The sequence below is a fragment of the Falco biarmicus genome, chromosome 5, assembly GCF_023638135.1.
Source record: "Falco biarmicus isolate bFalBia1 chromosome 5, bFalBia1.pri, whole genome shotgun sequence".
NCBI classification, from domain to species: domain Eukaryota; kingdom Metazoa; phylum Chordata; class Aves; order Falconiformes; family Falconidae; genus Falco; species Falco biarmicus.
In genome coordinates this window covers 14,799,544-14,822,511 of record NC_079292.1, presented here as the reverse complement: position 1 = coordinate 14,822,511, position 22,968 = coordinate 14,799,544, and the positions used below count along the sequence as shown (strand labels likewise).

The following is a 22,968-nucleotide window of genomic DNA, read 5'->3' as shown; positions in this document are numbered from 1 at the left end:
GGAAATTCCTACTACGAGAGCACGGCAAGTAAATTCCTGCCTGTGGGAAGATCAAATGGGAGAAACCCAAATGCCAGAGGCACGCTGAGCTCGGGGGGAGGACCAACGGGGGGAAAAGATGCGTGCGAACGAAAGGTGGAATAACAAGGTGGGGGGAAACGAGGTTGGAAACACATCAAAACTCATTAAAAAAAAAAAAAAAAAAAGCGGAGCCACGAGGAAAGGTGACTCCATTTGCACCAAGCAAGGCCAAGGACTTTGTTCCCCTTTTTTGCAACCAAAAAATCCCAACAGCAATGAGATTCCTGATCAACCGGCACGGAAATGCCATCGGCCGTTGGAGCACGACGCGGCCCCAGGCGAGCGTGTTCCCTCTGGGGCCGTTTTCATCATTTGGACGAAAAAATAAAATCACTTTGGAAGCGAGTCCCAGTCCTACATCCCTTGGGAACGCGGGTGTTGTGTCCAAATTCCTTCTTGAGGTGCTGCACCAAGCCCAAGCGCTGGGATCCGGCGGGTGCAGATCCTGCAGGAGCCGTGAGGAGCATCGTGTCACCCCAGCTTGATGATGAAGACATTCTCCAAAGGGCGTGCATGGATTTTACGGCACAAAACTGGGGCCAGGTTCCTGTTTTCCCAGATTTTGAGGGAATCCAGCCGGAGCCAGAAGGAACCTGGGTCTGCGGTGTGAACTTTGGGACAGGCAAGGCTGGAGGACCAGGTCTTCTGTGGGGGACCAGGTCTTCTGGGGGGACCAGTCTGAGGTGGACCGGGTCTCCTGGGGAGGGGGGGGGGCCACATCTCCTGAGGGGGCCAGGTCTTCTGGGGGGGACCAGATCTCCTGGGGAGGACCAGGGCTCCTGGGGAGGACCACATCTTCTCAGGGGGACCAGGGCTCCTGGTGGGGACCAGGGCCCCTCGGGGGGTGGGGCAGGGCTCCTCAGGGGGGAACGTCTTCTGGGGGCGACCACATCTTCTGGAGAGGTCCAGGTCCCCTGGGGAGGACCAAGTCTTCTGAGGTGGACCAGGGCTCCTGGGGGGGACCACGTCTCCTAGGGGGGGCAGGTCTTCTGGGGGCGACCACATCTTCTGGGGGGGACCAGATCTTCTGGGGAGGACCAGATCTCGTGGGTAAGACCAGGGCTCCTGGGGAGGATCAGGGCTCCTGGGGAGGACCACCTCTCCTGGGGGAGACCAGGGCTCCTGGGGGGGACCAGGAGGAAGATGAGAAGGCTCAGCTGCCAGATGAGAAACCCCATAGTCCTAAGAGTGACGGACGGATGGATGTCCATGGAGGAGCAGCAGGTGATCTTGTGGCCACACATTGACAGGAGACACCTGGCCACAGAGGGCGAGGTTCTAGAAGGAGGCCAGACCTGAAGGCCATGGAAATACACACTGTGACTTCCATCAGGCCTATCTTCTCCCCGCTGCCTCTTGCGTCACGTCACTTCCCTTCCACGCCCTTGTGCAGCGACAACCTCGGTGCAACCTCATCGCAACCTGCCCAAGCTGGTGGTCCTTTCCTTCCCTCCCGGCGGAGCTGGGACATTTCTCTGACCACGACCTGGCTTCACCAAAGTGGCGGATGGATCTAGAGCTCCATGGCTTGCTCCACAACGAACGTGACCCTTCCTTGGTGGTGGCCAGGACCATGGATGGGTCTGGAGCTCCATGGCTTGCTCCACCATGAATGTGACCCTTCCTTGGTGGTGACCAGGACCATGGATGGGTCTGGAGCTCCATGGCTTGCTCCACCATGAATGTAACCCTTCCTTGGTGGTGACCAGGACCATGGATGGATCTGGAGCTCCATGGCTTGCTCCACGACAAACATGATGCTTCCTTGGTGGTGACCAGGAGCATTTCTGACCCAGCATTGGTCAACTGGAACCTCCCGTCTCTTGACAGTGCTGCTACAACCAAGGGGCTTATTCCTCCACCTCGCCAGGTTACGCCATAGCCCCAACTACCTATCACGCCGCATTCCTGGTTTTTTGGATTTCAGGATTTTTACTGGTCTTCAAATAAATACGGGGGAGGAGGGGCTTCTCACCATATCCTAGACAGGCTTTGAAGACCCCTCCTCATTTTCCTTCTCATTACCATGCTCCCAGCTTGGTAATCCTCACTTTCCAGGGAGATCTAGGGGAAAAGGTGCGATCCCGTCGGGAATGTGGGGAGGGTGGTGACCTGCAGTGGGTTATGGGGATTATGGGGGGGGGGTGGGGGGCTGGGATTAGGGATTAGAGCGGTTGTAGGGGGGGGGAACAAGAGGGATCTGCTCGGATGGGGTCAGGATGGATCCTCTGCAGAGGGACCGGATGGGGGTCAGTCCGAGAAGACCTGGCTTGGAGGCTGAGGGGCTTCGTGGTGCTGAGTGGGGAGATCCACAGAGGCTCAGCGCAGTGAGCTGGGGGCTCTGGGACACATGGGGTGGGGGTCTTTGCCCTGCTCCAGGGGGCTCCCCCTCTGCTGACCGTCGCAGCCGCTGCTCTGCTCTTCCAGCTCCACAAAACAAGGGTCTTCTAGGGTCTTTGCATCCCGCCTAAGCCTGGGATGCCACACCGGTGTCCTCAGTCTTCTTTGTAAGCATCTTGTCTGCAAAACGAAGGCGCAGGATGACGCTGTGACCCCCAGCCCCAGGGTGGGGGGCACCCAGGCCAGCTGGGAGCGCAGCCAGCCCCACCGCATGTACTACGGTCCTGCTCTTACCTAGGGAGCGTCCGGCCCGCCTTCCGTACCTCGCCCACAGGTAGAGAACCAGCAGGACGCCGCAGAGCATCGCCTCGGTGCCAAGCAGGCCCCCCAGCACCGAACAGGATTGCATGAGGTCTGCAGGAAGAGTCAAGCACACGAGGCGGGGTCAGCAGGATGAGCTGCCCCCCTCTCATCCTTCCCTTCTGCTGCACGGTTTGGGGGGGGGGGGGTGCGCCACGTCCTTCCCGAGGCACAGGGCTGAGCCTCGGCAGCAGCAGCAGGAATCACAGCTCCGCCTCTTTTTGGGGGGAAGGGGAGGGGTGGGCGGGTGCACCCACCCCCCCACAGTGGGTTTGTGCAAACAGAGTGGGGGGATGCTCTGGGGTCCAAAGCCACTGAGATGCCTTCACCCTGCTGGTGGCCTTCTCTGCCCACCCACCCCCTCCCAGGAAAAAGGTTTACGGAAACAATTCGGAAATTATGATAAAAATATAAAGACAAAATGTGCAATGTAAACAAGCAGATGACAGCAGACTCCGGCGCTTACCCTTGGGCATCGCGCACACCACGCCGGCCGCCGAGCCCTGCCGGCATGCCCCCGGCCCCATCTCCTTCTGCTGGCACTCCAGGAGCAGCCCCTCGGTCCCCCGGCATCTCAGCCCCTCCAGCAAGGCACGGCCGTCCCCGGGGCTGAACTGGGCTCCGGTGGGCGCCGACTGGGCTGGCCCACAGCCCAGCTGCCTGCAGACCACCTCAGCTTCCAGCAAGCTCCAGCTGCTGCCGCACACCCCGTACCAGGTAGTGTTGGAGAGCACTTCCACCCGCCCCACGCAGGGACCGGGGCCGTCCCGCACCCGCACCTCCAAGGGGTCCGTGCCTGCCAGACAAACCCAAGGGTTAAGTCCCACCCCAGATGCCACCCGGAGCTTCCAACTTGCTCCCAGGTCGGGTTTTTTTCCCTCTCCCACCCAGCTGAAGGCAAACCACCGGCACCCACCACCAGCTACGAGGCGTGGATTGCCTCACTCCATCCCCTCGCAACTGCCTGACTCCATACGCGTCACTACAGGGCTGGAATCTGCGGGATGGGGCTCATGGGAGACCCCACACCCACCCCCCTGGTGCCACTGGACCTCCTGTGTCTAGGAAAGTGCCTGGATTTTAATATTTTTTTCCCCTGAACAAGGCTTTGCCCATCCAGGGTGAGCTAGAGGGACGTAATCGAGATTAAATTAATTCCACTCAGGTGCACAGCTCCTGGTTATGCCAGGGCAGCGTTTTTTTGCTCAACTCCCGAGAAAAGTGGCTGGGGAAAAGCTGGGAACAGCCCAGGGGACAGGGAAAAGCGAGCGGAGGGAGAACCCAGCACAGCCCTGGGATGGGGAGGAGGGAGCGGAGGGAGCGGAGGGAGAACGCGGCAGAACCCTGGGGTAGAACATCAGCTCCAGCACTACCCCAGCCACCCCTGGGCGGCCACCTACCACCCTGGCTCGCCCACCCTGGTCCCCCAGCCGGTGTTACCCAGGCACACCACGCCAGCATCCTCGTTGTGGTGGCAGTTGTGCTCTCCCCAGTTGCTGAACTCGCACTGGGTGAGGGAAGACTCCGTCCCCACGCAGTGAACGTCGTCCAGCCAGATGGGATCAGAGCCCGGTCCAAAATGAGCTGAGCCTGGTGCAGACAGCGCTGCCTCACAGCCCAGCTCCTTGCAGACGACAGTGGCATCGTGGAGGTCCCAGCCATCATCGCAGACGGTTCCCCACTTCTCATCATGAAAGACCTCGACTCGTCCCACGCACCGGTTTGAGCCGTTCACCAGCCGCACTCGGTGCTGCTCCGACACGTCCGCACCTGCGAAGGGAGGAAGGGACACATCCATACCTGACTGTCATCCACAGCACCGCTGGGGCTTCGCAAGGTGCTGAGCCGTCGGAAAATCAGAGCATCCTTCCATGTGCACAGCCTCCAGCCGCCAGGGAAAGTTGCTGCAGCGACAGGGCGGGCTTGGGGTTTGCTCCTTGTGGGGATGGATAGAGGGGTCGCAGCTTGGAGGCTGACAAAGGCTCCTGGAGTCAACGGGGACTGTGGGAGGGTCCTGGGGTCAACAAGGAGTACAGGAGGATCCTGGGGCAACGGTATGGGAAGGTCCTGGGGTCAACAGCAACTCTGGGAGGGTCCTGGGGTCAATGGTGACTGTGGGAGGGGTCCTGTGGTCAACAACAACTGTGGGACTGTCCTGGGGTCAACAGCAACTGTAGGGGGGTCCTGGGGTCAACAGTATGGGAGGGTGCTGGGTTCAACGGTGACTGTGGGAGGGTCCTGGGGTCAACAGTGACTCTGGTCGGGGGGGTCCTGGGGTCAACAGTGACTCTGGGAGGGTCCTGGGGTCAACAAGGCATACAGGAACGTCCTGGGGTCAACAGCGACTCTGGGAGGGTCCTTGGGTCAAGCCTACTCCTCTGGATTTCATTTTTTTTAACCCCGAGGTGGGTAAAGGGACGCGATTGAGCTGACCCCCCCACGCAGGGTACTTATCCCGCCTACCACGGACCTGAGCACACCACACCGACATCGTCCCGGTGGTCACAGCCATGGGCTTCCCAGAGCCTGGTGTGGCAATCGGGAAAGGAAAGCTTCCATCCCCGTGCAGGTGATGTTGGCCAGCCAGATGTGGCCGGACCCTTGCCCAAAATGAGCCGAATGCGCTGCTGAGATGGCCGTGCCACAGCCCAGCTGCTGACACACCACCACCACCTCCGCCAGGCTCCAGCCGGCGTCACACGCTGTCCCCCACTGCTGCTGCCGGAGCACGACCACACGGCCCGAGCAGTGGCCAGAGCCATTCTCCAGGCACAGCTGCATCGGTGCGTCAGGGACCATGCCCGAGTGTGACACGAGGAGGGACAAGGGGACGATGAGAGAGGGGACAATGAGAGAGGGGACGAGGAGACACCATGAGGAGACACCACGAGGAGAACATCAGACCACATCACCCCCAAGGTGCTGCTTCACGCCACTGCAGTGACACCCATGCCCAGGGGAGGGTTTGTGCAAGAGGGGTGGTCCATAAGCCCAGCATATCCACAAAAGTGCCCCCAAACCATCGAGGAATATCAAAAACTTGGGGCTAAACACCTCAGGTGGGGGCAAAACCAGCCGTGCGACCCCAGAGACCATGCACATTCAACCATGAGCGCAAGAAATCCCTTTTTATAGTCCCCTCAACCCTTCCCACAACTGCAGTGTCCCCCCCTCAAAGGGAGAGACTCTGCAGACCCCTCTTGCCACTGTCCCTTCTTCAGGACCCCCCCACCCCCTCCATCTTTGCTACTGGTGGGCTACTGGTCCCTGTAGCGCAGCGGGTCGAGACCTGGCTAGGAGAACCGGGACCCACTGCAACGCTTCCCCTCTCCTCAGTGCCCGCGCCAACACCTTTTTCCTTCCTGTTTTCCCTGTTTCTCCTTATTTTCACAAAGCTGCACGGCTAAAGAGCGGCAAAACCGCTGGAGATGGGACAAGGGGGACAAGGTCCCCCAGCCCAGGATGGATACCCGGAGCAGAGCATCCTCCGCTGAGCTTCTCCTGGTCCACAAGCACGACGTGACCTGCGTGCACGACGCTGGCGTCTTCATTGTGATTGCAGTTGCTGACACCCCCCCCAAGGTCTGGCTGAGCATTCGGACAAAGCGGCTTCGCTCCCGCTGCACCACACATCATCCAACCAAATCAGGCCCGATCCCGGGCCAAAACGAGCCACCCGGTGAGCTGCAACCGTCGCCAGGCAACCCAACTGCCAGCACACCACGGTGGCATGGGAGAAATTCCAGTCATCGTCACAGACAGTTCCCCACTGGTGGTTGTGTTCCACTTCTACCCTTCCCAAACAAGCGTTGACGCTGTTTGCCAGGTGAAGCTGCGCTGGGCCAACGCATGTGGCCACAGGGTGGCTGGGTGACGCTGGGGGGGACACAAGAGGTGAACCAGCAGAAATTCTCCATCCCTCGTCTTTCCAGGACCATTCTGTGCTCTGCTAGACCTTGGGATCTCAGGATAGGGGCAAGACCGCACAGTCCTGGCAACCCAGCATCTTTCCAGCTGTGGCTGGAGCTCCAGAGGTTTCTCCAGAGGAGGAGGAAAAATTCGGGGTTTTTTTCCTGCTGTCCACGAGGCACCGCACCCTCTTTGCGAGGCGGAGGTGACAGCACCCCTTGTGTCCATTGGGATATGGGATCTTCCAGCGGTTTCGCACCTCCATCAGCCACCAAAGCTCTGGATTTTTGGAGCATCGCGGTTTAGGGCCAGAAAAAGAGCGTTCTCCAGCTGACGGCAGCTCGCCAGAGGCAAGGACAGGGAAACCATCCCGTCTCTGGTGGGGAGAAGGAATCCAGGTGTTTCCTGCCAGCCATTCCCTTGATCCCCAAGCCACGTCTCGCAGCACCTGCCCACAAAACACGACAGGTCCCCAGCCCTGCCTGCGCCCCCGAAACACGGAGGTAAATCAAGGCATGCGTGTCCTGCTCACCACGGAGGCACACAATGCACAAGGGGTCCTTATGCACCCCCCTCCCCGGAGGTGGTTCAGCATCCCAGGAAGGTGCAATTAACACAGATCTTTCCAAATCACTCACTAGGGGTGATCCCTCGTGCGGGACAAAACCACGCTGGGGGCGCGGGTGCTCTGCGCCGCGGTGAGCTCTTGGAAAATTTGGGGTGGGGGGACATGGACACAGACAAACAACACTCCCTGTGAGGGATTTGCTTTGCTGTGTCGTCATCGTCCCCTGCCCCATCGGGGAGATCCCGCTGGGAAGCAACAGGGTCTGCAAGAGGGATATGAAGAGGGTCCGGTGCCGAAAAGCAGCACCGGGAAAAGCTGCGGCACTCACACGGGCTTCACGGAGCTGATGGCGGTGGCTTACCTCAAGCTCAAAGACAAATCAAAAATAATCACAAAAAAAATCCACAAAACCCAAATCCAGGAGACAAATCGCTCCACAAAGCCCCTTTTGGAAAAATAATTATCTTTAAAAGGGCTTCAGAGATTATTTTTTTTTTTCCTCTTAATATCCTCAATATGCTGCCGGCGGGGCTGCAAACTCCACAGGGCAATGGGTTTGATGGCAACTTGCTCTTGGTGCTTTAATTAGCGATTTTCACAAGGTGATAAGGAGCCTGTGCAGCAAATTAATCAACCTGTAGCGCCCAACCATGTCTTACAGAAGGGCGTGATCGGGGCTGAGATCATAGCAACAAAATTAATATGAAAGTATATATGATATAGTATACGTTATATACAGTATATATAATATAGTATATGTTATATACAAAATACATGATATAAAATATGATATAATATGAAGTTTAATCGAGTGCCGGAGTGGCTGAGCTGTGGGTGGATGGTCAGGTTGGTGTCTGGGTAGAGGCTGCAGCATCCCCTGGAGAAGAGGATGCAAAAAGAGAATAACCAAAAAAAGAGAAAAACCCCTCTTGGCATCCTGCTGGTGGCACAATCGCTTCACCTCCCGCCAAACCTGCAGAGCAAACGCTCCTGTTTGCGCTGGGGGGGGAGGAGAAAGGACCTTGTGCTATTTGTAAACGAAGCAGCCAGCCCTGAAGCAGCGGCCAACGCAAATAATACGATTTCTAGGTTGGACCGACACCGGCTGATGGGACTCCAACCTCTGTTTCCCAACCTCTGTGCAAGGCCAACAGCACAGAAACCGGGATAATCCCCCAGCTAACGAGGTCTCCTTCCCCATGCACTGCTTTTCCCTGCTTTTTTTAAAGGCTCGGAGGAAGTTTTCCCTCCTTCCACCAGCCTAGTGCCCCCTCGTTCCCCTTCATCCCCCACCCCCCTCTTTCCTTCTAGGATGCTCCATCCCTCGAGTGAGCGCTACTCACCACAGAAGCAAACCAGGTAGACAAGGAGCCATGCTCCTGCGAGGTGGCTGGGCAGGGACAGGAGATGACATCTGGAAACCCTCATGCTCGTCCCATACGCCTTCGGCCGGGTGAAGGTCCCCAGAGCGAGCGGCAAGCCGAGCTGGGTGTGCTGGGTGGCAAAAAGCAGGATTGTTCCCTCCGTTTCCCAGCGCTCAGCCCTCCCCCCGGCACTGATCCCTCCCTCCTTGCCACCCCCAGGATTTTGCCCTCGGGTTTGAAGAGATTTAAGCCACCCCCATCCCCACACCCAGCAGCAGGAGGGTTGGGGATCCTCACGTAAGGAGCGCTGCACCCACGGGAAATGCCCAGTTTCATCCTGCCAGGATCCAAAAGCCAACCCAGGGTGCTCCAGAGGGCGAGGTGCCTCCTTTCCCTGCCAAAATCAGGGATTTCCAGGAGCTGCGTACATCAGCCAGCACATTCCGCCCAGAGTCTGTCCCGAAGTCACGTCGCCAAAGCCGTGGCGTGTAGAAAACACAGGGCCTGGATCCTGGCGGTATCACGGAATATGAAAAATAAAGAATAAAAAGGATTAAAAAAATAAAAAATATTCCCCCAGATGAAAAATACGTCCAGAAAACGTGCTGAGGTTCAGCTGCAAAACCACTGAGGGTCTGGGCACCCCCCCGCTGCATCGATTCTCCTCTTTAATTGAAAAGAATTTAATTGAAGACAATTAATTGAAGAGAATTTGGGGAATTTCCAGACCGATCTCTGAGGTGGGCAACATCCAGCCCACGGCTAGATACCCAAAGATCCCGAGGGTTCTCGGAGAATCCAGGATTTTCCGGGAACAGGCTTGTCGGCTGCGAGCAGCAGGATGGGGGGCGATGGTGTCCCTGCGGTGGGACACGATGGGATCCCTGGGATGGTGTGCCACAGGATCCTCAGGATGGGGTGCCACAGGATCCTCGGGATCCTCGGGATGGGGCACCATGGGATCCTTAGGATGGGGCGCCACGGGATTCTCGGGATGGGATGCCATGGGATCCCTGGGATGGGGTGCCACAGGAGCCTCAGGATCCTCAGGATGGGGCACCATGGGATCCTCGGGATGGGGTGCCATGGGATCCTCGGGATCCTCAGGATGGGGCGCCATGGGATCCTCGGGATCCTCAGGATGGGGCGCCATGGGATCCCCGGGATGGGGTGCAACGGGATCCCTGGGATCCTTGGGATGGGGTGCCACAGGATCCTCGGGATCCTCAGAATGGGGCATCATGGGATCGCCAGGATGGGGTGCAACTGGATCCTTGGGATGGGGTGCGATGGGATCCCCAGGATGGGGTGCAAGGGGATCCTCGGGATGGGGTGCCACGGGGTCCCCGGGATCCTCGGGATGGGGTGCCATGGGATCCTTGGGATGGGGCGCCATGCTAAGGACCCTGCGGCCTTTTCCCTTCTCAGCTCCTGGCCAGGGACTAGAATTTTACTTTTAACTCCTTACTTTTAACTCCAGAGGGCTAAAAGTAGGCTACACGATATTTCTCACTCAATCCCAGAAGTGTTCGAGCCAATCCATACCCTCAGCGGCTCTGGAGACACAGTCAATGCTTCTGACGGCCTACATCCTCCTGGCGTCGCGTGTTCAGCACATTCCCTGTCACACATCTGCTTTTCAACAAATTATTCACACTTTTGCCTCATTTCTCCACAAATTGGCCAACAGCAGTGAAGGCCACCACCACAAACCGCAGCAAAATTATCCCCAGCTCCCATCCTGCCTTCAAGCGTCTTCTTGACATGATGCAACGTTTTATCAGGGTTTATTTTGGTTTCCATCAGCTGCAGCACGTGGAGATGAGGATTTCAGAGAATTCCTTGGCAGCTGCCTGCTGGAAAAGGGGAATATTCCAAGCCAGCCACAGCGCGCCATGAATTTCCTTGCGTTGCATTGTCCAGACGCTTAGTTAGATGGCAAAAAATCATCTTTATTGAAGGCAAGTGGGTTATCCCAGTTGGAAACGCTACCCCGTGGCTGCCTTGCGGTCTTTAAACTTGCTGCCACCTTCCAGGGAGAGCAAAGAAATGAGTATGTGCCAAAAGCCGAGCGTCCTCAACCATTCTGGGAGGCCAGATGGGAGAAACAATCAGGACCTTCGTCTCCGGCTCGGTTTTCCCTGCTGGCTGTAACGGGATTTTTCCCCCCGGGACCAGAACGGAGACCCAAGACTCCGCAGAGGGTTCAGCCCACCAGGGCTGATGCACCCCTCAGCCTCTTCCAAGCGTCTGGAAACTCTCCTCCTCCCTTTCCAATTAATTAGTGGTCTGCTCCACCTAAATTAAGGGAAAGAAGACATCTGAAGGGATAACTGGAGCTGGGGGGAAACCCATCAGCTGAAAAAAAGGATGGAGGAAGCTCAAAGCTTGATTTTTTTAAGTCTAAACAGCCTGACGCTGGCAACAACTCGGTTTTTTCCAACACCCCCGCTGCCCCCCATTCCCCACGGCACCACCCCCGGGTACCTGGGCTGCCACGGGCCCTGGGAGCCCGGTGGATCCATGGGGGATCTCTCCCGGGAGCCTCCGGATTTAACTTCTCCTAGGGGGGATCCCCAAGGGGCTCCCTCCCAGGAGATCATGGCCACCATGACACTCAGGAGACATTAAAATGGAGACATCAAAACCCCAGCCCCCTCAGCCCCCCCAACCCCTCCAAACCCCCCAACCTCCCGCCCCCCTGCTTCCCCCGACCCCCCCCAGCCACCCCAATCCCCCTCAGCACCCCAACCTCCTGCTCCCCCACTTCCCCTCACCCCCCTCAGCCCCCCCAACCTCCTGCCCCACCAGTTCCCCTGCCCCCCTCAGCCCCCCCAACCCTTCTGAGACCCCCAGGTCCTCCTCCGCCCCCAGCCCCCGAATCTCCATCAGCCCCCCCAACCCCTCCAAGCCCCCCAACCTCCTGCCCCACCAGTTCCCCCAACCCACCTCAGCCTCCCAAACCTTCCAAGACCCCCAGGCCCACCAGTTCCACCCTGCCCCCAGCCCTCAAATCCCCCTCAGCCCCCCCAACCCCTCTAAGCCCCCCAACCTCCTACCCCCCAGTTCCCCTGACCTCCCTGAGACTCCCCAACCCCTCAAAGTCCCCAAACTCCTGCCCCACCAGTTCCCCGACCCCCCTCAGCCCCCCAAACTCCTCCAAACTCCTGCCCTCCAGTTCCCCAACCCCCATTAGCCCCCCCAACCTCTCCAAACCCCCCAACCTTCTGCCCCACCAGTTCCCCTGACCCCCCCAAGTCTCCCCAACCCTTACGAGACCCCCAGGCCCCCCAGTTCCCTCCCTGTCCCCAGCCCCCAAATCCCCATTAGCTCCCCTAAACCCTCCAAACCCCCCAACCTCCTGCCCCTCCAGCTCCCCCACTGCCCTGAGCCTTCCCAAACCCCCATCAGCTCCCTCACGTCCTTCCCACTCCTCCCGGCCCACCTTCCCCCAACCCCTCCCAGCCCTCTAGCCCCCCCTCCCCCCAAATCCCCTGGCTCCCGGGGGACGGACACGCTGGGATACGCTCCCAGCCGAGCACCCCACCCCCCTCCCACTGTGCGTCCCCCCACGTGGTAGCTGCGACAACCACCCTCACCTCCCTCCCTCCCAGGTCAAGATGGCGGAGGCGGCTGTGGCGGGAACTCCATTTCCCAGCAGCCCCCGCGCGGGCCGGGGCCGGGGTCGGGCCACTGGTTGCGCACGGCACGGCGGGGGGGGGGCGTGGCTCGGCGCGCGGCGCGGCCCAGTCGTTGCGCCGCGGCGGCGGCGGCGGCGGCGGGGGCGGGCGGGCGTGAGGCGGTGGGAGGCCGAAGCGGGGCCCGGCCCTGCCCGGCCCTGCCCTGCCCGGCCCTGCCCCGCCGCGGCGAGGCCTCCCCGGTGCCGCTACCGGCAGGTAAAGCGGGTACCGGCGGGGGTGTTGGAGGGAGGGCGGTGGCAGGGCCTGCGCGGGGAGGGCGGGGCCTGGAGGGGCCTATGGGGAGGGGGCCGGGGCCTGAGCGGGAGCGAGGCAGGAGGGGGCGGGGCCTCGAGGGGGGTGTTTGGGTGGTGGGGGCGTGGCCTGGAGGGGAATGCTAGCTGGTTGGGGCGTGGTCTAGAGGGGGCGTGGTCTGGGGCACTGGCTCGTGGGGGTGGGGCTTAGAGGAGTGATAGCTGATTGGGGCATGGTGGGGGGCACTGGCTGTGGGGGCGGGGCCTAGAGTGAATACTAGGGGATTGGGGTGTGGTCTAGAGGTAGGCATTTGGCTGGTGGGGCCGTGGCCTAGAGGGGAATGCTAGGGGATTGGGGTGTGGTCTGGAGGGGGCAGGGCCTAGAGGTAGGCATTTGGGTGATGGGGCGGGGCCTAGAGATGGGGCGTGGTCTGGAGGGGGCATTTGGCTGGAGGGGGCGTGGCCTGCAGGGGAATGCTAGTTTATTGGGGCGTAGTCTAGAGGAGGCATGGCCTACAGGGGACACTGGCTGGTGGGTGGCCTGAAGGGATTTCAGGTGGGGGGGTGTGGCCTGGAGGAGGCATGGCCTGGAGGGGGGCGTTGGTCAATAGAGGTGTGTTCTGGAGTGGGCGTGGCTTCAGTGGGGTGTGGCCTAGAAGGAAACACTGGCTGATGGGGTGTGGCCTGGAGGGGCCACAGCCTAGCTGTGGGGGCGTGGCCTAGAAGGGACACTGGCTGATAAGGGGTGGCCTGGAGGGTGCGTGGCCTTGGGGGGTGTGGCCTAGAAGGGACACTGGCTGATAAGGGGTGGCCTGGAGGGCATGTGGCCTTGGGGGGTGTGGCCTAGAAGAAACACTGGCTGATAAGGGGTGGCCTGGAGGGGGCGCGGCCTATGAGTGGGGGCATGGCCTAGAAAGGACACTGGGTAATGTGGGCATGGCCTGGATGGGGTGTGGCCTAAGGATGGGGGTGTGGCCTAGAGGGGCCACGCGGGGATGGGGTGGCCTAGAAGGGCCACTGGCTGGTGTGGGGGTGGCCTGGAGGGGTTGTGGCCTAGGAATGGGGTGTGGCCTAGAAGGGCCACTGGCTGGTGCGGGTGGCCCAGGGTGGGCATGGCCTAGGGATGGGGGTGTGGCCTAGAAGGGCCACTGGCTGGGGGGGGGGGCCTGGAGGGGGTGTGGCCTAGAAGGAAACCCTGGCTGATGTGGAGGTGGCCTGGAGGGGGCGTGGCCTATGAGTGGGGATGTGGCCTAGAAGGGCACACTGGTATGGGGGTGTGGCCTGGAGGGGAACACTGGCCAGGGGAGGCATGGCCTTCCCCAGGGAGGCCACACCCCCACAGTGGCCACACCCCCTCCTTCACCCTCAGCCCTTCCACATGGCCACAAGTCCCCTCTGAATGGGGGGTGTGGGGTGGGGGGGGTGTCTCACCCCGCCCATCCCTCTCGCATCTTTTCCCCCCCCTCCCCAGGGCCATCAGCATGGCGGGAGCAACGGCCCCAACGCCCCCATCTGTCTCCCGCACCGGGGCTCCAGATCAGCCCTACGCCTGCCGGGAATGCGGGAAGGCGTTCCGCTGGTCCTCCCGCCTGGCTCACCACCAACGCAGCCACACGGGCGAACGCCCCTACAAATGCCCCGAGTGCCCCAAAGCCTTCAAGGGCTCCTCCGCCCTCCTCTACCACCAGCGAGGCCACACGGGGTGAGCGCCCCTACGCCTGCCCCCAATGTGGCAAAGCCTTCAAACGCTCCTCACTGCTCCAGACCCACCAGCGCGTCCACACGGGGCTCCGCGCCTTCGAGTGCGCCCAGTGTGGCCTCACCTTCAAGTGGGCGTCCCACTACCAGTACCACCTGCGGCAACACACCGGCGAGCGTCCCTACCGCTGCCCCGCATGCCCCAAAGCCTTCAAGAACTCTTCCAGCCTCCGCCGGCACCGGCACACCCACACAGGTGAGCGCCCGCACGCCTGCCCCATCTGCGGCAAGGCCTTCGCCCAAGCAACCAACCTGCGGCAGCACCAGCGGGTGCACACGGCGAGCGCCCCTACGCCTGCCCCCAGTGCGGCAAGACCTTCACCCACTCCTCCAACCTCCTCCTGCACCGCCGCACCCACGCGGCCACCCGGCCCCACCAGTGCCCCAGCTGCGCCAAAGCCTTTGTCTCTGACGCCTGCCTCCAAAAACACCTGCAGAGCCATGCTGCCATGCCCCCGCTCCTCCCAGCGCCCACCACGACACCGGACACCCTCTGGAGATGCTCCGCTTGCCCCTCCAGCGCCACCAGCGAGGAGGAGCTGTTGGGCCACCAAGACGGCCACTCGGGGACCCCTCCGGCCGCCCCCCACCATTGCCCTACCTGCGGCAAGACCTTCAAGAACAGCTCAGGGTTGGCGCGGCACCGGCACGGCCACGCTGCCGAGCGCCCCTTCAAGTGCACCCTCTGCCCCAAAACCTTCACCCAGTTGGCTGGACTCTTGACTCACCAACGCAGCCACCCCACTGCCGGCCCACCCTGTGTGTCCCTCGAAGCTCCTAATCCCCCCGTGGCCGTCCCGGAGCACCCACGGGTGCCCCCCGAGGTTCCTCATCCCCCCGTGGCACCTCAGTCCACCACCCCGGAGCGTCCTTACCAATGCACCGAGTGCGGCAAAGCCTTCAAAGGCTCCTCGGGGTTGCGGTACCACATGCGGGACCACACGGGTGAGCGCCCCTATGCGTGCCGCGAGTGCGGCAAGGCTTCAAACGCTCCTCGCTGCTCCAGACCCACCAGCGTGTCCACACGGGGCTCCGTGCCTTCGAGTGCGCCCAGTGTGGCCTCACCTTCAAGTGGGCGTCCCACTACCAGTACCACCTGCGGCAACACACCGACGAGCGTCCCTACCGCTGCCCTGACTGCCCCAAAGCCTTCAAGAACACCTCCAGCCTCCGCCGGCACCGCCAGCTGCACACGGGCGAGCGCCCGCACACCTGCCCCATCTGCGGCAAGGCCTTCGCCCAAACCTCCAACCTGCGGCAGCACCAGCGGGTGCACACGGGCGAGCGCCCCTACGCCTGCCCCCAGTGCGGCAAGGCCTTCACCCACTCCTCCAACCTCCAGCTCCACCGCCGCACCCACTCGGCCGCCCGCCCGTATCGCTGCCCCCTCTGCCCCAAAGCCTTCGTCATGGCCTCCTACCTCCAGCGCCACCTCCGCACCCACGCCCCCGGCCCCCGCGGCCCCCGCCGACGCCCCCCAACGCCCCCCGCCGAGGCGCAGACCTTCCTGCTGGTGCAGACCCCCCAAGGGCTGCAGCTCATCCCCAGCCCCCCCCCAGCGCCACCACCGCCACCACCGCGGAAGCTCCTCCTACTGCCCACCCCCCTGCTGAGCCCCCTGCCTTCACCCTCCTGCCCGCCGAGGGTCCCCCGGCGTGGGGGGGGAAGGGTCCCCAGGCGGTGGGACCCCCCAGTGGTGGCCAGAGCATCCTGTTGGTACCTGGCATGGGGCAGGGGCTGCCCAGCATCCAGCTCCAGGCGGTGGCGGGGGCACCGGCGGGACCAGCGTCATTGTGCTGAGGGGTGGCATCGGTGGTGGTGGTGCCCCCCGCGGGCCACAGCCCCCCGAGGTCACCGGCGTCCAGCTGCAGGCCACCGAGGTGACCAACGTCCAGCTCCAAGCCCTGCCCCAACCCTTGGAGGTCACCAACATCCAGCTGCAGGCCGCTGAGATGACCAATGTCCAGCTGCAGGCCACCGAGGTGACAAGCGTCCAGCTCCAAGCGCTGCCACCCGCCCTTGGATGTCACCAATGTCAGCTCCAGGCCACCGAGGTGACCAATGTCCAGCTCCAAGCACTGCCACCACCCTCCAAGGTGACCAACATCCAGCTTCAGGCCACCGAGGTGCCCCATGTCCACCTCCAGGCCACCAAGGTGCCCAACGTCCACCTCCAGGCCACCGAAGTGACAAGCGTCCAGCTCCAAGCCTTGCCCCAACCCTCAGATGTCACCAACATCCACCTCCAGGCCACCGAGGTGACCAGCGTCCAGCTCCAAGCCCTGCCGCCACCCTCCAAGGTCACCAACATCCAGCTCCAGGCCAGTGAGGTGACCAATGTCCAGCTCCAAGCCCTGTCACCACCCTTGGATGTCACCAACGTCCACCTCCAGGCCACCAAGGTGCCCCATGTCCACCTTCAGGCCACTGAGGTGCCCAGTGTCCACCTCCAGGCCACCGAGGTGACCAATGTCCAGCTCCAAGCGCTGCCACCACCCTTGGATGTCACCAGCGTCCAGCTCCAAGCCGGTGAGGTGACCAATGTCCAACTCCAAGCCCTGCCCCAACCCTTGGACGTCACCAACATCCAGCTCCGAGCCCTGCCACAACCCTCTGAGGTCACCAACATCCAGCTCCAGGCCACCGAGGTGACCATTGTCCAGCTCAAGCCCTGCCACCACCCTCCAAGGTGACCAACATCCAGCTCCAAGCCCTGCCACAACCCTTGGATGTCACCAGCGTCCACCTCCAGGCCACCGAGGTGACAAATGTCCAGCTCCAAGCCCTGCCACAGCCATCAGAGGTGCCCAGCGTCCATCTCCCGGCCACTGAGGTGTCCAGCGTCCACCTCCAGCCTACTGAGATGCCCAATGTCCACCTCCAGGCCACTGAGGTGACAAATGTCCAGCTCAAGCCCTGCCACAGCCATCAGAGGTGCCCAGCATCCACCTCCAGGCCACCGAGGTGTCCAACATCCAGCTGCAGACCACAGAGGTCCCCAATGTCCCTCTCCAAACCACAGAGGTTCCTGATGTCCGTCTGGAGGCTGCAGAGGTGCCCAATGTCCATCTGGAGGCCACGGAGGTGCCCGATGTCCATCTGGAGGTCACAGAGGTGCCCAACATCCATCTTGAGGCCACGGAGGTGCCCAGTGTCCATCTGGAGACCACGGAGGTGCCCAGTGTCCATCTGGAAGCCACGGAGGTGCCCAACATCCAGCTCCAGGCCATGGAGGTGGCCACCATCCAGCTGCAGACCACAGAGGTGCCTAACGTCCATCTCGAAACCACTGAGGTGCCCAACGTCCATCTTGAAGCCACAGAGATGCCCAGCATCCATCTCCAAACCACGAAGGTGGCCAATGTCCACCTCCAGGCCACTGAGGTGACGGACATCCATCACCAAACTGTAGAGGTGCCCAGTGTCCATCTTGAGGAGGCAGAGGTGACAACTGTCCAGCTGCAAGCCACTGAGGTGCCCAACATCCATCCCCAGACTTTAGAGGTGACAAATGTACACCTCCAGACTGCTGAGGTGCCCAGTGTGTGTCACCAAACCACCGAGGTGCCCAGCATCCATCTCCAAGTCACTGAGTTGCCAGCATCCATCTCCAGACCACAGAGGTGACCGACGTCCATCTCCAAGACACTGAGATACCCAGTGTCCATCACCAGATGATGGAGGTGCCCAACATCCATCTCAAGATCACAGAGGTGCCCAACGATGTGAAGATGATGGAGGTGCCCAGTGACCATCTCCAGGCCACTGAGGTGCCCAGCACCTGTCACAAAATGATGGAGGCGCCCAACGTCCAACTCGGGGCCATGGAGGAGGTGCCCAATGTCCAGCTCAAGGCCATGGAAGAGGTGCCCAACATCCAACTCAAGCCCATGGAGGTGCCCAACACCCAACTCAAGCCCATGGAAGAGGTGCCCAACATCCAGCTTAAGACCGTGGAGGTGCCCAGTGTCCAACTTCAGACCGTGGAGGTGCCCAACATCCAAGTAAAGACCATGGAGGTGCCCAACGTCCAACTCGAGCCCATGGAGGAGATGCCCAACACCCAACTGAAGCCCGTGGAGGTGCCCAACACCCAACTGAAGCCCATGGAGGAGGTGCCCGACACTCAACTCAAGCCCACGGAGGTGCCCAACGTTCAACTCAAGGCCATGGAAGAGATGCCCAATGTCCAACTTAAGCCGTGGAGGTGCCCAACGTCCAACTCAAGCCCGTGGAAGAGGTGCCCAACGTCCAACTCAAGCCCGTGGAAGAGGTGCCCAACGTCCAACTCAAGACCATGGAGGTGCCCAACGTACAACTGAAGCCCACGGAGGTGCCCAGTGTCCACCTCCAGCTGCAGAGGTCCCCGATGTCCAGCCGCAGCCCCCCGAGGTGCTCCTGGCGGGGGGGAGCCGTCCCCCTCCCCCCCCCCACGGCTGGCAGTGGTGGGGTCCACCGGGGGGCTGCCCCCTGTGCTGCTGCTGCGGGGGACAAGTGGGGGGTCCTGCCCGCCTCTGCCTGCAGGCGCTGGCCCAGCTGCCCCCCCCCGGCTCCCCCCGCCTCCTCCTGGTGCGGGGGGAGCCGGGTGGGGCCACTGCTGGGGGGCAGCCCCCTACCCCAGCCCGGGGCGGGGCTGGGGGTGGGAGTGGTGGTGGTGGGACAGGGACGGGACCCCCCTGCCCCCGAGCTGCCCAGTGTCCCCCTGGTTCACACCTTCTGAGGGGGGACCCCCGGACCCCACCCACGCGGAGCCAGAGCTGGGGGAGGGGGGCAGGTGTCCCACTTTGGGGGGGGTGGGCCGGACCCCCAGGGGCCCCCCCCGGGACCCCCAAGATGCCCCAGGGGCCCCTCCCCAAGAACCACCCCAGGCTGCTCCACTACGCCCCCCATGAGCCCCCGCGGCGGGGGCGGGGCCAGGGGCCGTGGGCGTGGTCAATAAACGGTGCCGCCCCCTCCTTGCACCATGTGGCTCTTCCTTGGGGGGTGCCATCGATGAGGGAGGGGGTGTTGCTAGGGGCGGGGCTGGGGTAGGGGCGGGGCTAGGGGGAGCGTTCCCACTGTTGATCTGTTGCTAGTGAGGGGCGGGGCTGTAGGCCTATTGCTAGGGAGGGGCGGGGCTAGGGGTGGGGTGGGGCTATAGGCCCATTGCTAGGGAGGGGCAGAGCGACAGGTCCATTGCTAGTGAGAGGTGTGGCTGGGGCAGGGCTGCTGCTATAGGCCGGTTGCTAGTGAGGGGTGGGGCTAGGTGGGGGCTGCTGCTATTGGCCCGTTGCTAGTGAGGGGCGTGGTGTGATTAGGGGCGTCTCCATGGGTGGAGGAGGAGGGGTTACTGGGAGGGCAGGGTAGTTACAGGGAGCACTGGGGGGGACAGGACTGGGGGTAGAGGGTTGTGCATGGGGCTGTGGGGGAGGGCCCTGGCCCTCCTCCTCCCAGTATGGCTCCACTGGCTCCCAGTATGGCTCCACTGGCTCCCAGTATGGCTCCAGTATCCCCATCAGTGTGCCCCTGGGACTTCCTCAGTATGGCCCCAGTATCTCCCCTAGTATGGGCCCACTGACACCCAGTATGGCCCCAGGATAGCCTACTGACTCCCAGTATGCCCCAGTATGGCCCAAGCAGCTCCCAGGGTGCCCCTCAGCAGCTCCCAGTGACCCCAGCAGCCCTGGTGACCCCCAGTGACCCCAGCAGCTCCCAGTGACCCCCAACAGCCCCCAGTGCCCCCCCTGGGGCACCCCCTGAGACCCCGCTGCCCCCTAGGCTGGGGAGGGGGGGGCACTGGGGTATGTGCTGGGCAGACTGGGCCCATACTGGTCAGACTGGTGTGCCCCCCCCGCGGTGCCCCATGGGTGCTGGGTGCTGAGCCAGGCACTGGGTGCTGAGCGGGGGTGGTGCTGAGCGCTGGGTGCTGAGCCAGCCCCCCCCCCCCCCCCATGACCTCTCGACCTCGTTATGAAACAGCTCGTTAGTGCTAATCCTGCCGCCACCTGTCCTGCGCTCAGCACCTGGCGCTCAGCGCTCGGCGCCCAGCACTCAGCACCCAGCCCCGGGCGCTCAGCACCCTGACCCTGGCACTCAGCACCCTGACCCCAGCCCCAGCACCCAGCCCACCCCGGGGGGGGGTGGGGGTGGGGTGCTGGGGGGCAAATACGGGGGAAGCAGAGTGGGCAGTGGGGGGGGGGAGGGGCAGTGATGCAGCAGCTCGTGGGTCTGCACCCCACGCTGTGCCCCCCCCGCGGGCACGGGGCCAGGGACAAGCTGGTGCCACCTGGCCCCGCCACCCCACCCCCACCCCCCACCCCCCCCCCCGGCTATTTCGGTGCCCCCGCAGCTGTCGGTCTCCCCTCCCCCACACCTCGGCCACCACGCTCCCAGGCCTGCGGCCAGCAACAGGGAGGGCCCCCCCACCCCCCGGGGGGGGCACAGGGCCGTACCCCTGGCCATGGGGGGGGCGGAGCAGGTGGGGTGGGGGAGGGGGGAGCAGGTGGGATGGGGAAGGGGGAGCAGGTGGGATGGGGAGGGGGGAACAGGTGGGATAGGGGGGACTGGGGGGGGGTGAGCAGGTGGGATGGGGGAGGGGGGAACAGGTGGGATGAGGGGGAGCGGGGGGGGGGCGCGGGGGGAAGGTGCCGTGGGAAACTGGGGGGGGGGGGAAGCGGGAACTGTGAAGTGGGAGGGGGATGAGAGGGGGGAGGGGGACCTGCAGACCCCCCTGTGCCCATGGACCCCCTCCTGGGTTAGTGGCATCCCCCCGGGTGTGTGAGCAACATGACTGGGCTGTGTCGCGACATGACCCCTGCCCTCCCTGCCCTCTCTGCCCACCCTGCCCTCACTGCCCTCCTTACCCTTCTTGCCCTCCCTGCCCACCCTGCCATCCCTGTCCTCCGGGGCCACCCTGCCCTTCTTCTACTCCTTGCCCACCCTGCCCTCGCTGCCCACCCTGCCCTCACTGCCCACCCCTGCCCACCCTGCCCTCGCTGCCCTCGCTGCCCACCCTGCCCTCCCTGCCCACCCTGCCCTCACTGCCCACCCTGCCCTCGCTGCCCTCGCTGCCCTCGCTGCCCACCCTGCCCTCGCTGCCCTCCCTGCCCTCCCTGCCCTCGCTGCCCTCGCTGCCCTCACTGCCCACCCTGCCCTCGCTGCCCTCCCTGCCCTCGCTGCCCACCCTGCCCTCGCTGCCCTCACTGCCCACCCTGCCCACCTGCCCACCCTGCCCTCGCTGCCCACCCTGCCCTCGCTGCCCTCGCTGCCCTCGCTGCCCACCCTGCCCTCGCTGCCCTCGCTGCCCTCTCTCCTGCCCATCTTTGGCCCTCACACCCGCCGGGAGCGCGGCGGAGATTATCGCGGCCGCTGCCCTCGGGAAAATCTGAGTCACAGCTGGGGGAGGCTGGGGGGGCCGGGGGGGGCAAGGGGGGGCGGGGGGGGGGTCAGGGGCACCAGCCGTGCCCCACCAGCACCCAGACCCTGCTGGGACCCCAGCGGGGGATGCAGGTGAGGCCTGTGCTGACCCCCATCCCCCTCGCTGAGGGGCCCTTGCTCCAGCCCCATGGCAGAATGGGGGAGGGAGGGGTCCCCCACACCTGGGGGGGATGGGTAGCAGTGAGCTTGTGGGGGTTGGGCCAGGGGAGGGGGGGATGGGGGGAGGGTCCAGGGGGCGGTGTTGAGGGGGGGGGAGGGGGAGGGGGAAGCCCAGGACCCCCAGAAAAGGGAGGGGGGAGCCCTGGCCCCCTGGCCCCTGCAGTGGGGGATCGGAGGGGGGAGCCCTGGACCCCCAGAAATGGGGGATGTGGGGAGGGGGCTGGGCTGGGATGCATTGGGCTGGGACAGACTGGGTTGAACTGGACAGACTGGGGGGTGCTGGGCTGTACTGGGGTGCACTTGGATACGCCTGAGGGGGAGGGGAGCTGTACTTGGGGGCACTGGGCTGTACTGGGGGGACTGGGCTGCCTGTGCTGTACTGGGGGGCACTGGGCTGCAATGGGCTGTACTGGGGGGCACTGAGCTGTGCTGTGCTGACCCATACTGACTCCAAGTGGCACTGGGCTGTACTGGGGGGCACTGGGCTGGCCTGTCCTGACCCATGCCGGCCAGGGAGGGGCTGGGCTGCCCTACACTGTACTGGGCTGGCTTGGGCTGTGCTGGGGGGCACTCACTGTACTGGAGGGCACTGGGCTGACCTGGGCTGGGCTGGGGGGGGTGGGTCTGGGCTGTACTGGAGGGCACTGGGCTGCCCTGAAAGGTGGGGGCTGGGCTGTACTGGGGTGCACTGGGCTGGCCTGTGCCGACCCGTGCTGGCCTGGGGGGGCCTGGGCTGTACTGGGGGGCACTGGGCTGGCCTGTGCTGACCTGTGCTGTGGGGGCTGGGCTGTACTGGGGTGCACTGGGCTGGCCTGTGCCGACCCGTGCTGGCCTGGGGGGGCCTGGGCTGTACTGGGGGGCACTGGGCTGGCCTGTGCTGACCTGTGCTGGCCTAGGGCAGGCTGAGCTGTACTGGGCAGCACTGGGCTGCCCTGGGCTATACTGGGGGGCAATGGGCTGTACTGGGCTGCCCTGTGCTGACCCATACTGGCCCTGGGTGGCACTGGGCTGTTACTGGGGGGGCACTAGGCTGCCCTTAGCTGATCCGTGCCGGCCGGGGGGGGTGGGCTGGGGGGGGGGGC

The 22,968-nt window shown here is 63.2% G+C and overlaps 3 protein-coding genes across 8 annotated transcripts in view; 2 read left to right on the top strand and 1 right to left on the bottom strand.

Moving 5' to 3' along the window:
* LOC130149676 (deleted in malignant brain tumors 1 protein-like) overlaps nt 1-9,044 on the bottom strand; it is a 46,290-nt gene extending 37,246 nt beyond the window's left edge. The window contains 6 exon segments of the mRNA XM_056339576.1: nt 2,555-2,601; nt 2,716-2,835; nt 3,248-3,577; nt 4,222-4,551; nt 8,602-8,752; nt 8,920-9,044. Of these exon segments, the coding sequence (XP_056195551.1) occupies nt 2,555-2,601; nt 2,716-2,835; nt 3,248-3,577; nt 4,222-4,551; nt 8,602-8,752; nt 8,920-8,958 (1,017 nt within the window). The 5' untranslated portion in view covers nt 8,959-9,044.
* Nucleotides 9,045-12,385: 3,341 nt separating this feature from the next.
* Nucleotides 12,386-19,272, top strand: LOC130149616 (zinc finger protein 628-like). The gene is given in 11 exon segments (XM_056339448.1): nt 12,386-12,518; nt 14,025-14,253; nt 14,255-14,585; nt 14,588-15,289; nt 15,292-15,956; nt 15,989-16,085; nt 16,088-16,254; nt 16,489-16,713; nt 16,774-16,887; nt 17,001-17,114; nt 17,246-19,272. Coding segments are annotated over 10 exon segments (3,327 nt in total). The 5' UTR covers nt 12,386-12,518; nt 14,025-14,034; the 3' UTR covers nt 17,939-19,272.
* On the top strand, nt 17,978-19,272 carry LOC130149580 (fibrous sheath CABYR-binding protein-like). 6 transcript variants are annotated; one of them, XM_056339394.1, is made up of 4 exons: nt 17,978-18,111; nt 18,145-18,240; nt 18,301-18,456; nt 18,519-19,272. In XM_056339394.1, the coding sequence occupies exons 1-4, from the start codon at nt 17,986-17,988 to the stop codon at nt 19,029-19,031; spliced, it is 891 nt and encodes a 296-aa protein (XP_056195369.1). In that variant the 5' UTR covers nt 17,978-17,985; the 3' UTR covers nt 19,032-19,272. The 6 variants fall into 6 exon arrangements, with proteins under 6 accessions (XP_056195369.1, XP_056195366.1, XP_056195367.1 ...); XM_056339391.1 differs by having other exon boundaries at nt 18,145-18,456; XM_056339392.1 differs by having other exon boundaries at nt 17,986-18,240.
* Nucleotides 19,273-22,968: the final 3,696 nt, after the last annotated feature.